Raw genomic sequence first — 12,695 nt, forward strand, 5'->3', positions numbered from 1 at the left:
ACCGAGCCAGCGACTGGATTGAGGAACGGGAGGTTCTCCGAGGCTGTTTAGAGAGGCGGGAGCGGGAGCTGGTCCGGGAGGCTGGACAGACCATGTGAGGGAGGGCAGCCTGGGCACGAAAGCCAGGGCTGGGCGGCGCGAGGCCGGTGGGGAAGGCGGGCTGAGAAAGCCGGGATTGCCTTCTGGTGTCGAAGCCTGGAACTGCAGCAGGGTCCTGGGGCTTGTGTTCCGCAGCACTCGTCACACGCCCCGCCCGCAGCCCTCCTCTCGCTTTCTGCTGGCGGGCCGGGCGACGCTGTGCGCCAGCGTACGTGGGGCTCTGAGAACCCGGAAGTTACGTTTTAGGCCCGCGTCACGGGGGCGGGAGTCAGCTGAGCTGCCGGGGCGAGGTTGGGATCACCTGGGACCGGCTGAAGGGAGCCTGTGATCTTTTGTTGGGGGTGGGGCGGCGGGGAGTAGGGTGCAAGGCTGCGCCAGATTCAAGGGCGAGGACTGCCCGATTATCTCGCTGTATAAGGCAAGAGCAAGAGGATCCTCAGGATTTTAAAGAGGAGGCGAAGGTTGCAGGTTCCCAGGATCTGTCAGAGGCTGGGGAGTTATAGCTTCCATTCTGGGGCGACGGGGACCCCGGGGGGGAGCCCTTTTGTAATCCCCAGACCCCGGCCAAAGGGCCCAGAGGCCGGGCACCATGGCGTCCATCCTGGATGAGTACGAGAACTCGCTGTCCCGCTCGGCCGTCTTGCAGCCCGGCTGCCCTAGCGTGGGCATCCCCCACTCGGGTAAGGAAGAGGAGGGTGCCGCTGCCCCTTTCAGCTCTCCTAGCATTTGCGTGGGAGCAGCGGGGAGGGCAGCTCCAAGAGCTCGGGGTCATCCCCTGGGCCATGCCTTCCGGGTCTAGGCCCCTGATTCTCCTCAGGCTCTCTTGGCCCCCAGCTGGTGGATTGTCGAAGTTTGAAAGAGCAACGGGAGCAGCGGCGTGATCTAGGCTCTACCGCTAGGGTCCTTTTGAGAGGGAATTGGGGCCCAGATAAGGAAGTACGCACCTATAGGGCGCAGTTGGGCTGTTGGGAGAACTTAGAATGGGCTCCCGGCTTCTGCTGATGCTTTTCCCACCAGGCCTCTTCTGGAGGTGCGAGGGAAGGAATGGGCAAAGAAACTGGTGAAGGCGGAATATTGCAGAGGAAGAAGGGAGGGTCCCAGAGGGAATTCTGTCGCGGAATAGGGGAAAATGGAGATTAAATCTTTTTGACCTTGGCTATAGCTGGGTGCAGCCTGGAGTTTGGGGACGTTTTTTGTAGAAAGTAGTGAGTCTCCCGGAGAATGAGGGCACAGGGGGCCCTGGGGAATTGTTCCAGTGAGTAGTGTTAACGAATTGCAGCTGCTTTCACTCTAGTCTTTACCCTCATTCAGTGCTCAAAATATCCCAGCACTTGCCAACTCTACACTGAGGCCCATTACCGCATGGGCAGGGAGAGGGGTAGAGAATGGGGCTATACTACTTCAGTTAAGCTGGGATTGCTGGGCCAAAGACCTGATAAGGGAGAATGCCCAGACCACCAGTCCGATCCCACCCCCACCCAGCCCCATTACCGGTGGGAGCAGGTACATCATGCTGTGACAGCATCTTAAGGGTTCAAAGAATCACCCCCTCACTGCTGTCAGAGTGTGGAAAGAGCCCCAGACCTCTAATGTAAAGGTGACCAGCAAACGACTTGATATCAAACTATATGTTAACCAAGGTCCTGGGGATAGGAATATGTCAGGAAAGTGGCGAGGAGCACTGTGGTGTTTTTTCTGCCTCTCCTTACGCTTCATCTCTCTCTTCCGTAGCTAATCTTGTCATTCCTTACCTGTAGGGTATGTGAATGCCCAGCTGGAGAAGGAAGTGCCCATCTTCACAAAGCAGCGCATTGACTTCACCCCTTCCGAGCGCATCACCAGTCTTGTCGTCTCCAGCAATCAGCTCTGCATGAGCCTGGGCAAGGATACGCTGCTCCGGTAATCCAGGGCTCACAGAACTTAGGAGTAGGGACTAGAGAGGTGTTTGGGGACCGTTAACTCCCGGGGCCTTTCTTCTATTCCAGGCAGGTAAAGCAGTGAATTTGGAGTTTTCAGGAAATATCCTATCCCTTTCCAAAGAGAACCAATACAGGGTAGTGGTTGAGAATCTGGCCTGGCAGGGCATGGTGGCTCAAGAATCTGGCCTGGCAGGGGATGGTGGCTCACACCTATAATCTCAGCACTTTGGGAGGCCCAGACAAGAGGATCACATGAGATCAGGAGTTTGAAACTAGCCTGAGCCAAATAGTGAGACACCCATCTCTACCAAAACAAATTTTTTAAAATTAGCCAGGTGTAGTGGTGCAGTCCCAACTACCGGGGAGGCCGCGGCAAGAGGATCACTTGAGCCCAGGAGTTCAAGGCTGCAGTGAGCTGTGTTTGCACCACTGTACTCCTATCTCTTTAAAAAAAAAAAAAAAAAAAGCCCAGGCGCAGTGGCTCACCCCTGTAATTCCAGCACTTTGGAAGGCTGAGGAGGGTGGATCACCTGAGGTCAGGAGTTCCAGATCACCCTGGCCAACATGGTGAAACCCTGTTTCTACTAAAAATGTGAAAATGAAAATTAGCTGGGCATGGTGGCGGGCACCTGTAATCTCAGCTACTGGGGAGGCTGAGGCAGGAGAATTGCTGGAACCCGAGAGCCAGAAGTTGCAGTGAACTGAGATCATGCCATTGAACTCCAGCCGGGTGACAACAGGGAGACTCTGATTAGAAAAAAAAAAAAAAAAAAAAAGGAAAAGGAAAAAAAAAAAAGCTAGGAGTGTGGAGTGTAGACATAAGAGTATTGATTGCAGCATTCTTGTGGTAGGAAAAACTGGATCCAAGCTGAATGCCCATCAACAGGAAAATGGTGATTAAATTGTAGTTCAGCCATAAAATAGAATATAATGCAGCTGTTTAAAAAAAAGAATTATCGTGGCTGGGCGTGGTGGCTCATGCCTGTAATCCCAGCACTTTGGGAGGCTGAGGCAGGCAGACCACCTGAGGTCGGGAGTTCAAGACCAGCCTGGCCAACATGGAGAAACTCCATCTCTACTAAAAATACAAAATTAGCCATGTGTGGTGGCGCATGCCTGTAATCCCAGCTACTTGGGAGGCTGAGGCAAGAGAATGGCTTGAACCTGGGAGGCAGAGGTTGCAGTGAGCTGAGACCATGCCACTGCACTCCAGCCTGGGTGATAAGAGTGAGACTCTGTCTCAAAAAAAAGAAGAGTTATCCTGGAAAGCTGGGTTTGGGGGTGAAAAAAAACCAGTTAGAGCTGTATCGATTGACTAGTGGGATGTTCATGAAATATCATTAATTTACAAATTAAGACACATAGACATATATGCAATATGAAGGCATTTTTGTAATAACAGCAACAAAACCACCCTATTTGTGTTATGAATATGAAAAAAGATGTTAACATGAGTTTTCTCAGTTGGGAATAACAGGAGTTTGAGAAAAAAATTAAGTCATTCTTTACACATCTTTGCGTCGATTCTTTAGTTAGAACAAGCATATACTTTGGAAAGACTTTCATAAGGAGAATATAAACAGGAGTACTCCTCAAGGTTTTTGTCAGGATGGATGAGATAATACTAGACTGATGAAGCTTTTGGCATGGGGCTTGGTATGCAAAAGTGCCAGTAACTATGAGCTGCTCTTCGTTGCTCCCTTCTTACCCAGCGGTCTGGGATATCCCTGCCTGTCTTCCCAGATGCGCTGGAGATCTTTTGGTTTTCTCCCCCAAGGCTGATTGATTCTTCAATGGAGATTTTTTGAGCAGACAGGAAAAACTTCTCCTTAGTGATTTCTCAAAATAAGGTGAGGGAGCTTGCAGAGCTGAGAGGGTTTTTTGTTGTTTTTTTGGGTTGTTTTTTTTTTTTTTGAGACGGAGTCTTGCTGTCGCCCAGGCTGCAGTGCAGTGGTGCCATCTCAGCTCACTGCGAGCTCCGCCTCCCAGGTTCACACCATTCTCCTGCCTCAGCCTCCCGAGTAGCTGGGACCACAGGCGCCCGGCTAATTTTTTGTATTTTTAGTAGAGACGGAGTTTCACTGTGTTAGCCAGGATGGTCTCGATCTCCTGACCTCGTGATCCGACCACCTCAGCCTCCCAGAGTGCTGGGATTACAGGTGTGAGCCACCGCGCCTGGCCTGTTCGTCTTTTTTTTTTTTTCCCCCTTTTTGTGGAGAACATGGTCTTGCTATATTGCCTAGGCAGGTCTCAAACTCCTGGGCTCAAGCTATCCTCTCACCTCCCTACAAGCTGCGATAACAGGTGTGAGCCACTGCACCTGGCAAGAGAGTTCTTAAGTAGGGCCCAGGGCTACTCCATAGGCAGAGCTTCTGTATTCAGCAAATTTTTTTTTTTTTTTTTTTTTTTGAGATAGGGTCTCACTCTGTTGGTTGGAATGCAGTGGTGCAGTCTCAGCTGACTGCAACCTCTGCCTCCCAGGCTCAGATGATCTCCCACCTCAGCCTCCGGAATAGCTGGGACCACAGGTGTGTACCACCACACCCGGCTAATTTTTTTTGTATTTTTTGTAGAGATGGGATTTCACCATGTTGCCCAGTCTGGCCTCAAACTCCTAAGCTTAAGCAATCTACCCGCCTCGGACTCCCAAAGTGCTGGGATTACAGGCCTGAGCCACTGTACCTGGCCTGTATTCAGCATTTTATGCGTAGATGTAGATTTCAGGGAAGAAAGTCTATGGCTTTTATCAGATGATTAAAGAGGTTCATGATCCAAAAAAGGATCTTCCCTTCTCTAGAGTGATGGTGATGCTTGTCCCCACAGCATTGACTTGGGCAAGGCAAGTGAGCCCAACCACGTGGAGCTGGGACGTAAAGATGACGCAAAAGTTCACAAGATGTTCCTTGACCATACTGGTAAGTGACAGTGGAAATCCGAGGAGGAGGCCTCTGGTCAGTCATTGCCTGGGTAGGTGGGCTCTGAGGGTGGTGTGGGGGCCAGGAGGAGGCTGAGAGTGGGAATGGCAGCATCCACTGGGGTGCCATGCTCTCCCTACTCCAGGCTCTCACTTGCTGATTGCCCTGAGCAGCACGGAGGTCCTCTACGTTAACCGAAACGGACAGAAGGTACGGCCACTAGCACGCTGGAAGGGGCAGCTGGTGGAGAGTGTGGGTTGGAACAAGGCACTGGGCACCGAGAGCAGCACAGGCCCCATCCTGGTCGGGACTGCCCAAGGCCACATCTTTGAAGCAGAGCTCTCAGCGAGCGAAGGTGGGCTTTTCGGCCCTGCTCCGGATCTCTACTTCCGCCCATTGTACGTGCTCAATGAAGAAGGGGGTCCAGCACCTGTGTGCTCCCTTGAGGCTGAGCGGGGCCCTGACGGGCGTAGCTTCGTTATTGCCACCACTCGGCAGCGCCTCTTCCAGTTCATAGGCCGAGCAGCAGAGGGGGCTGAGGCCCAGGGTTTCTCAGGGCTCTTTGCAGCTTACACGGACCACCCACCCCCATTCCGTGAGTTTCCCAGCAACCTGGGCTACAGTGAGCTGGCCTTCTACACTCCCAAGCTGCGCTCCGCACCCCGGGCCTTTGCCTGGATGATGGGGGATGGTGTGCTGTATGGGGCATTGGACTGTGGACGCCCTGACTCTCTGCTGAGCGAGGAGCGAGTCTGGGAGTACCCAGAGGGGGTAGGGCCTGGGGCCAGCCCACCCCTAGCCATCGTCTTGACCCAGTTCCACTTCCTGCTGCTGCTGGCAGACCGGGTGGAGGCAGTGTGCACACTGACCGGGCAGGTGGTGCTGCGGGATCACTTCCTGGAGAAATTTGGGCCGCTGAAGCACATGGTGAAGGACTCCTCCACAGGCCAGCTGTGGGCCTACACTGAGCGGGCTGTCTTCCGCTACCATGTGCAACGGGAGGCCCGAGATGTCTGGCGCACCTATCTGGACATGAACCGCTTCGATCTGGCCAAAGAGTATTGCCGAGAGCGGCCCGACTGCCTGGACACGGTCCTGGCCCGGGAGGCCGATTTCTGCTTTCGCCAGCGTCGCTACCTGGAGAGCGCACGCTGCTATGCCCTGACCCAGAGCTACTTTGAGGAGATTGCCCTCAAGTTCCTGGAAGCCCGACAGGAGGAGGCTCTGGCTGAGTTCCTGCAGCGAAAACTGGCCAGTTTGAAGGCAGCCGAGCGTACCCAGGCTACACTGCTGACCACCTGGCTGACAGAGCTCTACCTGAGCCGGCTTGGGGCTCTACAGGGTGACCCAGAGGCCCTGACCCTCTACCGAGAAACTAAGGAATGCTTTCGTACCTTCCTCAGCAGCCCCCGCCACAAAGAGTGGCTCTTTGCCAGCCGGGCCTCTATCCATGAGCTGCTCGCCAGTCATGGGGACACAGAGCACATGGTGTACTTTGCAGTGATCATGCAGGACTATGAGCGGGTGGTAGCTTACCACTGTCAGCACGAGGCCTACGAGGAGGCCCTGGCTGTGCTCGCCCGCCACCGCGACCCCCAGCTCTTCTACAAGTTCTCACCCATCCTCATCCGTCACATCCCCCGCCAGCTTGTAGATGCCTGGATTGAGCTGGGCAGCCGGCTGGATGCTCGGCAACTCATTCCTGCCCTGGTGAACTACAGTCAGGGTGGTGAGGTCCAGCAGGTGAGCCAGGCGATCCGCTACATGGAATTCTGCGTGAACGTGCTGGGGGAGACTGAGCAGGCCATACACAACTACCTGCTGTCGCTGTACGCCCGTGGCCGGCCAGACTCACTGCTGGCTTATCTCGAGCAGGCTGGGGCCAGCCCACACCGGGTGCATTACGACCTCAAGTATGCGCTGCGGCTCTGTGCTGAGCATGGCCACCACCGCGCTTGTGTGCACGTTTACAAGGTCCTAGAGCTGTACGAGGAGGCTGTGGACCTGGCCCTGCAGGTAAGCCAGTGCACCTTCACTCCAGCTGGGAGAGGGACCCAAAGAGCAGCAGCTTTAGATGTGGAAGGGCTTGGGAGGCTGTGGCTAGAGGGTGTTGGCCTCCCTTGCAGAGAAGGAAGGTTAAGAGCTGGACTGTTAAGTCAGATTTGAATTCTGGCCATTTCACTTACTAAGCTGTGTGACCTTGGGCTAGTTTCTGAACCTCTCTGTGCTCAGATTATTTGGCCACAAAAGGGGGTCAGTGTTATAGTACATTTACCTCATAGGGGTGATAAAGTTCTTTGTATGAAAAGTACTCAGGGCCGGGTGTGGTGGCTCGTGCCTGTAATCCCAGCACTTTGGGAGGCCAAGGCAGGCCGATCACAGGGTCAGGAGTTTGAGACCAGCCTGACCAACATGGTGAAACCCCATCTCTACTAAAAGTATAAAAATTAGCCAGGCATTATGGTGCACGCCTGTAATCCCAGCTACTCAGGAGGCTGAGGCAGGAGAGTCGCTTAAACCTGGCAGGTGGAGGTTGCAGTGAGCTGAGATCACACCATTGCACTCCAGCCTGGGTGACAGAGCAAGACTCCATCTCAAAAAAAAAGAAAAGAAAAGAAAAGTACTCAGGGCAGGTGTGGTGGCTCATGCCTGTAATCCCAGCACTTTGGGAGGCCAAGGTGGGCGGATCACCTGAGGTCAGGAGTTCGAGACCAGCCTGGCCAACATTGCGAAACCCTGTCTCTACTAAAAATACAAAAATTAGCTGGGTGTGGTGACCCGCACCTGTAATTCCAGCTACTTGGCTGAGGCAGGAGAATCACTTGAACCTGGGAGGAGGAGTTTTCAGTGAACCGAAATCGTACCACCACACTCCAGCCCAGGCAACAGAGTGAGATTCTGTCTCAAAAAGAAAAAAAGAAAAGTACTTAGAACAGTGCCTGCTACATACACGTTAGCAGAATAGGAAGGTGCTGATTTACACTTCTCAAACCATGAATTGTCACCTGCCTTAGCATCACATGAAGTGCTATTTAACATGCAAATTCCTAGGCCTGAACTCAGGACTTACTGAATCAGAATGTCTGGGGGCGGGGCTCAAAAATTTGTATTTTGAATATGTTTCCTAGGTGATTTCTTTCTCTTTTTTTTTCTTTTTTTTGAGATGGAGTCTCGCTCTGTCGCCCAGACTGGAGTGCAGTGGCCCAATCTTGGCTCACTGCAAGCTCCGCCTCCCAGGTTCACGCCATTTTCCTGGCTCAGCCTCCTGAGTAGCTGGGACTATAGGTGCCCGCCACCACGCCCGGCTAATTTTTTTGTATTTTTAGTAGAGATGGGGTTTCACTGTGTGAGCCAGGATGGTCTCGATCTCCTGACCTTGTGATCCGCCTGCCTCGGCCTCCCAAAGTGCTGGGATTATAGGCGTAAGCCACTGCGCCTGGCCTCCCAGGTGATTTCTAACTTCACTAAAATTGGAGCCATACTACTCTTTTTTTTTTTTTTTTTTTTTTTTTTTTTGAGACGGAGTCTCGCTCTGTCACCCAGGCTGGAGTGCAGTGGCCGGATTTCAGCTCACTGCAAGCTCCGCCTCCCGGGTTCACGCCATTCTCCTGCCTCAGCCTCCGGAGTAGCTGGGACTACAGGCGCCCGCCACCTCGCCCGGCTAGTTTTTTGTATTTTTTAGTAGAGACGGGGTTTCACCGGGTTAGCCAGGATGGTCTCGATCTCCTGACCTTGTGATCCGCCCGTCTCGGCCTCCCAAAGTGCTGGGATTACAGGCTTGAGCCACCGCGCCCGGCCGGAGCCATACTACTCTTAAGTAGCTTTTACATAGCTGTGGCAGGGGCAGGCCCCCTTGCTTCCGGGAGTGCTGGGAATCCTGCCTCGGGGTCTCTCCTCGGCCATCTCTCTCTCCCATAGTCTCCATGCTGGGCAGGAAGGGGCTTGGCCCTAAAGCTCCTGCTCTCCCTACAGGTGGACGTGGACCTGGCCAAGCAGTGTGCAGACCTGCCCGAGGAGGATGAGGAATTGCGCAAGAAGCTGTGGCTGAAGATCGCACGGCACGTGGTGCAGGAGGAGGAAGATGTGCAGACAGCCATGGCTTGCCTGGCTAGCTGCCCCTTGCTCAAGATTGAGGATGTGCTGCCCTTCTTTCCTGATTTCGTCACCATCGACCACTTCAAGGAGGCGATCTGCAGCTCACTTAAGGCCTACAACCACCACATCCAGGAGCTGCAGCGGGAGATGGAAGAGGCTACAGCCAGTGCCCAGCGCATCCGGCGAGACCTGCAGGAGCTGCGGGGCCGCTACGGCACTGTGGAGCCCCAGGACAAATGTGCCACCTGCGACTTCCCCCTGCTCAACCGCCCTTTTTACCTCTTCCTCTGTGGCCATATGTTCCATGCTGACTGCCTGCTGCAGGCCGTGCGACCTGGCCTGCCAGCCTACAAGCAGGCCCGGCTAGAGGAGCTGCAGAGGAAGCTGGGGGCCGCTCCACCCCCAGCCAAGGGCTCTGCCCGGGCCAAGGAGGCCGAGGGTGGGGCTGCCACGGCAGGGCCCAGCCGGGAACAGCTCAAGGCTGACCTGGATGAGTTGGTGGCCGCTGAGTGTGTGTACTGTGGGGAGTTGATGATCCGCTCTATTGACCGGCCGTTCATCGACCCCCAGCGCTACGAGGAGGAGCAGCTCAGTTGGCTGTAGGAGGGTGTCACCTTTGATGGGGGTGGGCAGTGGGAGCAGCGGCTTGAACCCACTTGGGAAGGCTGCCTCCTAGGCTCTGCTGAGTCATCTTGCAGTTGCCACACTGTGACCATGTTGACGGGAGTAGAGTAGTGCTGTTGGCCAGGAGGTGTCAGGTGTGAGTGTATTCTGCCAGCTTTTCATGCTGTTCTTCAGAGCTGCAGTTATGCCAGACCATTAGCCTGCCTCCTGGTAGAGGCCCTTTACCTGGAGAAGTCAGAAATCTGACCCAATTCCACCCCTGCCTCTAGCAGCTCTTCTGTCCCTGTCATTCCCCATACACATCCTGTTCACCTTCTCGAGAGAGAGAGCACCTCTGTCTGTTCACTCTGTGGCCTCTGGAACTCCAGCTCTTCTGCCTCAGAAGAAGCCTTCTCTTCCACCTGCCTGTAGATGTCCCAGAAGTGAGAAGGCAGCCTTCGAAGTCCTGGGCATTGGGTGAGAAAGTGAGGCTAGTGGGGGCATGCTTTTGTGCACACTGTCTGGGGCTCCAGTGTGAAGGGTGCCCTGGTGCTGAGGGCCTTGTGGAGGATGGTCGGTGATGGCGATGGAGGTGGAGAGCATTAAACTGTCTGCACTGCACTGGTGGCTTTGTGTCGATGCTGGGCCAAGTGGTGTGTGAGTGATCTCCAGGCGGGGCTGGAGTGTCACAGGGAGGCTGCCAGGCCCTACGTGCCCCCACGCCTTGGCACATGGTCCTTCACCTTGTCCCCCAACTCTTCCTCTCCAGGGCTCATTGGGGATTGCAGCCAACCAGCCTGAATTGGGAAGCAGGGGCAGTTCTTCCCTTTGGCCAGCAGATGGTGCTGCTCCCCACAGAATCCTTTGCTTTCGGGCAACTGTGAGCAGTGATTTCTGTCACTCTGTTAGTGCTTGCTTCCTCCCTACTTGTCCCAAGAATTTTCTTGGAGTCAGCCGGGTGTGGTGGGTCACGCCTGTAATCCCAGGACTTTGGGAGGCTAAGGTGGGCGGCTCACGAGGTCAGGAGATCGAGACCATCCTGGCTAACATGGTGAAACCCCGTCTCTACTAAAAAACACAAAAATTTAGCCGGGCGTGGTGGCGGGCGCCTATAGTCCCAGCTGCTTGGGAGGCTGAGGCAGGAGAATGGCGTGAACTCGGGAGGTGGAGTTTGCAGTGAGCTAAGATCATGCCACTGCACTCCAGCCTGGGAGACAAAAAAAAAAAAAAAAAAGAATTTTCTTGGAGTCTCCACTGTCTAACCATAACTTGAAGCCCCTCATTCTTCCTCCCTCGAGTAGCCCTCAGGCATGCTAGACTTTGCTTGCCCCTCTGCCAGTTTGGATCCCTGCCTTCCCCGCTCCTGCCTGGCTTTAAGACAGCCCTGCCACTGTCTGCCATTTAACCACAATGTTGAGGCCCAGCATGAAGGTGAAACTGCTGTGGCCTGTATCCATGGCATCTGGCGGATATGTTTTCTCATCTTGCTCCTGTGACCTGCTCCTCCCCACAAATTACACATCTTTAGTAGTGGCTAAATCCTAGGGAGTCCTGGAGTGTGGCCTCCCCGTGACATCAGCAAAGCACCCTTTGCCCCGTGGACTGGTGTTCACAGTGCACTGCCCAGCTCTGTGGGTGTGATCTATCAGCTGGCAAAACAGTTCCTGCAGTTAGGCCAACATCACTGGCCACTGCAGGCTGCTTTCCCCTCTTCCTAGCCAGGCATGGGGTCTCACACTTGTAGTCTTAGCTACTTGGGAGGCTGAGGAAGGAGGATGGCTTGAGCCCAAGAGGTGAAGCTGCAATGAATTATGAATGTGCCACTGCACTTCAGCCTGGGTGACAGAGCAAGGACCCTCTTTTTTTTTTTTTTTTTTTTTTGAGACGAAGGCTTGCTCTGTCACCCAGGCTGGAGTGCAGTGGTGCAGTTTTGGCTCACTGCAACCTCCGCCTTCCAGGTTCAAGGATTCTGCTGCCTCAGCCTCCTGAGTAGCTGGGATTACAGGTGCACATCACCACGCCTGGCTAATTTTTGTATTTTTAGTAGAGATGGGTTTCACCATGTTGGCCAGGCTGGTCTCGAACTCCTGACCTCAAGTGATCCGCCCACCTCACCCTCCCAAACTGTTTGTATTACAGGCATGAGCCACTGTAACCAGCCAGAACCCTCTTTTTTTGTTTTGTTTTTTTAAAGAATTTTATCGCCGGGCGCGGTGGCTCACGCCTGTAATCCCAGCACTTTGGGAGGCCGAGGCGGGCGGATCACAAGGTCAGGAGATCGAGACCACGGTGAAACCCCGTCTCTACTAAAAATACAAAAAATTAGCCGGGCGCGGTTGTGGGCGCCTGTAGTCCCAGCTACTCGGGAGGCTGAGGCAGGAGAATGGCGTGAACCCGGGAGACGGAGCTTGCAGTGAGCCGAGATCGCGCCACTGCACTCCAGCCTGGGAGACAGAGCGAGACTCCGTCTCAAAAAAAAAAAAAAAAAAAAAAGAATTTTATCTCCTGCAGTATAGGTTGAACTTTGCTGCAGAATTCCCTAACTACTAGAACAAGAGGATCTCTTCATGGCCTCTATTAGCTGAGAGGGCTAATGGGAAGCTGCCCATTTTTGATGACCCCTCAGACTCCCATCTTCCTCCAAAAGCAGATGTGGGGGAGGGGTCCCGTTGAGTAGAGCGCATCCTAATTCTGTTCTTCGCACTGTCCCAGGAGGTTTGGAGGGCTCCTGCTTCCTTCTCCCCATGTGGCCTAGGCTCCCCTTACACCTACCATAGTCAGCTGAGGGCCCAGGGTCTTTGTCCCCCGACTGTGAGTATAAAGCTTAGCTTGCCTCTGAAGGGGTCACTTTCTTACTTAGAGAAAACAGACTGCGGCCTCTGTCTTTGCACATAATGAGCGCCTAATACATGTTAGTTAAACAAACACTGCCCTATTGCTCCCTGCTCCCAGAAGGCTTGGCTGAAGCAGCCTGGGACACCCCTGCCCCTTCTGTCTTCTCCCAAGCCAGCCCATCTGGTCCTAGGCTGCTTCCTCCTTCCTGGGAAAAGGCCCCAGGCTTCCC

General features: G+C 54.1%; 1 protein-coding gene across 2 annotated transcripts; it reads left to right on the plus strand.

Moving 5' to 3' along the window:
- The first annotated feature begins 364 nt into the window (after nt 1–364).
- On the plus strand, nt 365–10,252 carry VPS18 (VPS18 core subunit of CORVET and HOPS complexes). 2 transcript variants are annotated; one of them, XM_065547779.2, is made up of 5 exons: nt 365–779; nt 1,857–1,998; nt 4,842–4,933; nt 5,045–6,949; nt 8,906–10,252. In XM_065547779.2, the coding sequence occupies exons 3-5, from the start codon at nt 4,895–4,897 to the stop codon at nt 9,629–9,631; spliced, it is 2,670 nt and encodes an 889-aa protein (XP_065403851.1). In that variant the 5' UTR covers nt 365–779; nt 1,857–1,998; nt 4,842–4,894; the 3' UTR covers nt 9,632–10,252. The 2 variants fall into 2 exon arrangements, with proteins under 2 accessions (XP_065403851.1, XP_005559281.1); XM_005559224.4 differs by having other exon boundaries at nt 5,079–6,949.
- The last annotated feature ends 2,443 nt before the right edge of the window (nt 10,253–12,695 follow it).

Source organism: Macaca fascicularis, chromosome 7 (assembly GCF_037993035.2).
Source record: "Macaca fascicularis isolate 582-1 chromosome 7, T2T-MFA8v1.1".
NCBI classification, from domain to species: domain Eukaryota; kingdom Metazoa; phylum Chordata; class Mammalia; order Primates; family Cercopithecidae; genus Macaca; species Macaca fascicularis.

Excerpts from the sequence above, each read along its gene's own strand:
- VPS18 (XM_005559224.4), top strand. The coding sequence starts at position 689 with ATGGCGTCCATCCTGGATGAGTACGAGAACTCGCTGTCCCGCTCGGCC. Across the intron at positions 4,934-5,078 it reads GATGTTCCTTGACCATACTG|GCTCTCACTTGCTGATTGCC; the intron begins GTAAGTGACAGT and ends TCCCTACTCCAG. Across the intron at positions 6,950-8,905 it reads CTGTGGACCTGGCCCTGCAG|GTGGACGTGGACCTGGCCAA; the intron begins GTAAGCCAGTGC and ends CTCTCCCTACAG.